The sequence below is a fragment of the Azolla caroliniana genome, unplaced genomic scaffold (assembly GCF_043228905.1).
Source record: "Azolla caroliniana isolate FFs.n. ecotype wild unplaced genomic scaffold, voAzoCaro1.0.p SCAF_8, whole genome shotgun sequence".
Lineage (NCBI taxonomy): Eukaryota > Viridiplantae > Streptophyta > Polypodiopsida > Salviniales > Salviniaceae > Azolla > Azolla caroliniana.
This window is the reverse complement of record NW_028230443.1, coordinates 8,026,315-8,029,580: the sequence shown is the minus strand read 5'-3', so window position 1 is coordinate 8,029,580 and position 3,266 is coordinate 8,026,315. Positions and strand designations below refer to the sequence as shown.

At 41.3% G+C, this 3,266-nt stretch overlaps 1 protein-coding gene across 1 annotated transcript; it reads right to left on the bottom strand.

Annotated features, from left to right (window-relative positions):
- Positions 1 to 2,279: 2,279 nt before the first annotated feature.
- On the bottom strand, positions 2,280 to 3,057 carry LOC147860958 (uncharacterized). The gene is made up of 3 exons (XM_087323845.1): positions 3,041 to 3,057; positions 2,698 to 2,964; positions 2,280 to 2,597 (listed from the first exon to the last, which is right to left on the bottom strand). Exons 1-3 carry the CDS (start codon positions 3,055 to 3,057, stop codon positions 2,303 to 2,305), a joined length of 579 nt encoding a protein of 192 aa, XP_087179971.1. The 3' UTR covers positions 2,280 to 2,302.
- Between the last annotated feature and the right edge of the window lie 209 nt (positions 3,058 to 3,266).

Sequence of the window (3,266 nt, the reverse complement as noted above, 5' to 3'; positions counted from 1 at the left end):
AGCAAGTGCTCTAAGAATTTGAAGGAGATGTTTTCACGAAGATACACAAGTGAATGTCACGATAGTTCCATCTTATGTGGATGCCCACTGACTCAAGAAAGGGAGAGGACGACCATTGTTGGATGAAGGCTATTCGTTGTCTTTCAACTCCCTCAGAGCCGCCCTTAAGTCCATCATATTGGCTCTTCAGAGTGGCTACAATTTCACTCCATATCTCTTGCAGTAACCTTGTTGGATGTGCGGTTTGGTTGGAGAAGACTCGCCTACATCGTTGTTTCCATAGAATCCAAAGAGTTATTGGGCTGACCAATTCCAACACCTCTTGAGATTTTTCATTAAGAGGAGTGGAGTGGACATTGCCGCTGGAGGAGAAAAGGACCTCTTGTGCTTTTATCACCAAAGTCCTCCCCTCCTGATGCTCGTATCTGCCAGTTGCGGCCTGCCATGATATCCAACATATATTTCCCCACTTGATTGAGCCTTGCACCTGGCATAATTGCAACAAGCGGCCAACCCCCCGCCATATTCGATGGGACGTTGGGCAGTCCCACAAAGCATGTCGTATTGATTCTACTGCATGTGGGCACTTTACACAATTAAGAGAGCTAAGGTTCCCACATTGCCATGCTCCCACTGGTAGGGACTTATGTATTAATAGCCATTGGAACGTGGTAATTCGCCTCGCGTGTTGTTGTTTCCAGATTTTCTGCCAAAACTTGGTGATTATTGTGGGAGGAACTTGAAATGTGTGCCAGACCTTCGCAACAGCCGGTTCTTTGGCGGTTTGAGAAACTAGAATGTGGCAACCCAATCTAGTTGTGAATTGGAAGAAAGGGATGGGTTTGCTTCCTTGCCCCGCGTAGGGATCACGCCATGTCCATTGCAAAGGGTCCCAATTGACCGTACGTAGTCATGTGTTTTCATGAGTACATATGTGCCAATTGGGTTGTACTTTGATCGTATCAGGATCTACAATCCCTTTATGACCAGTATACGTGAGTACTCAAATTGCGTTATTCTGTGTTGGTGTCTCAGTGTCTCGCAATTCAGAGCCTTCGAGTTTGTCTGGTGGTCCCCTACCTCTCGGGATCAGAGAACCCTCCTCCTCATGGCCTATCCATTTCTCCATTGTCTTCCTTTGAGTAGCAGATTCCCTAATCTGTAGAGCGTTAATGATTTCCGATCTCATAGTCCATCCGCCCCTGATTCCATGGAGTATGTTCGCCTGATCTTGTAGTGGCATTGACATAAACCGTCACCAACATTCTATACTTTTTCCTGGACCTTCTGCAATGTATCCCCATGACAACCCCTTACGTGATCCCAGTAGTTGATTAGATTCATCCTTGATACATGGGTTCCATAGGATACGTTGACTGAGCCAGGAAGGTTCGGATCTCGGTTTATCACACTTGAGCCCTCGACGAATGCCACACCATGCCTTCCACATGGATGCAATGCATCTATCCTCCAATTGGCGGGAGAAACTAGGTTTGAGATCCATGTTTAGAATCCATCCCGTTTGGGGGGCCCAATTGACCCCTTTTCGTGGTCTAAAGTAAGCGAAACGTAACCTTAGTAGCATTTTCCAACAGTCATTTCCTAGTTGGAGTCCTCACACCACAAATTTGGCAAGTAAGGCTTTCGATTGTGAAAGGGGATCAATAAGACCCAATCCCCCTCTTGACTTAGGCGTTGTGAGTATAGGCCATGCCACCTTGGCGTGAGCTACATGGTCTTCCTTACCAGACCAAATGTAGTTGTTGAATTTGATGTATACTTTCCTTGGAGATTATCCAGCATGATAGACTGTACCATGCTCTTGCGAGTAGTACTTGATTTGCCACTATGATGTAGGGATCGACAACGGTTCAGTTTAGGCTTAGCCGGTTTGGCCTTATCCAAGCCAAACCGGCTAAGTCTAAACCGTTTAGGGGTTTTCAAATCTGAACCAAACTAAACCAAACCGATACCTAAACCGGTTTGGGATAAACCGGTTTATGAACCGGCTTGGTAAACAACTTGTAAACCGGTTTATCAACTTCATTACACAATTCTATTACAATTTATCATTGAACTTCATAACACAATTCCATTACAATTTATCATTGAACAATCCCCCTCCAATATGCTCCAAATGTAGAATGGTTACAAGGCTTAGAGAAAAACAACAAGAAAACATAAAATGAGAAATGCAAGGCAAATTAACTAATAGATAATTAAAGAAAAACAACGAGAAAAAATTGACTATTCTAATAATTGATCGTCATAATCGTCCCAAGTCATAATATTCCAAAAGAAATCACTTGTCCAAGTATAAGTATTCAATAACATCATCCTCTGCAATAATCTCTTCTAAATTGATATCTAAAGTATCATATGCATCATTAATATCTTCAGGAATTGGAATATTAACACTATCAAGTAGATCTATCCAAGATCGTATGCACATCTCTGCCTTGAAAGTGCATGAATGCAACCGTTGCCTATCTTTGAAGTTATCACAAGCTTCGGAGTTAGCTTCCTCTAAAGGCACTGATGAAGCTGGAATAGCCAAATAATCGCATGCCATTTTATACATCCTTGGAAAAATGGATCTGTTTCAAATCATATAAAAAGATACTATCAAAATGTGTTCATTAATTACCAACAATAACAAATTTGTTTAATACAACATGATGCAATATAGCTTGAAACCTGTTGGTAGACCACCAATGTAGAGGGTCTATGATACTCTTCACTCGTGGAACCTTCAAGAAACCTTCAATTTCTGTCTGAGCTGATGATTCATGAGATTTGTCATTGTTCATATCCCAAATATCCAAAAAATCAAACGGAGATCCTTCACATGCATCTTCAGATAGAGAATCTTCGACATTAGGATCATGATATTGGGTTGTCAAGAAACTTTGCACCAATTCTATATCGAGGTCTCTCTCAATTGGATTAGGTGGTTTTGGAATTCTACACTCAACCAAAAGACACTATTAGTAAGAAAGAAAGATAAAAAATGGGATTTTTCAATTAAAAACATTAGTACCTCGGGTCAACAAACATTGCGATTCAAGATGGAATAGATTTCAGGGATTCTTGGTACTTGATTAGATATTGTAAGCATTTGTTACTAGCCTCTTGTTGCACTTGAAGAGTAATCTTCTCGGAGGATGAATCAACCAAGTTCATATCCATAGAAATATATTTATTACAATGTGCTAATAAGTTGTTGAATGCAAGCGCGACTATTGAGAGGGTCAGATACTTTGACC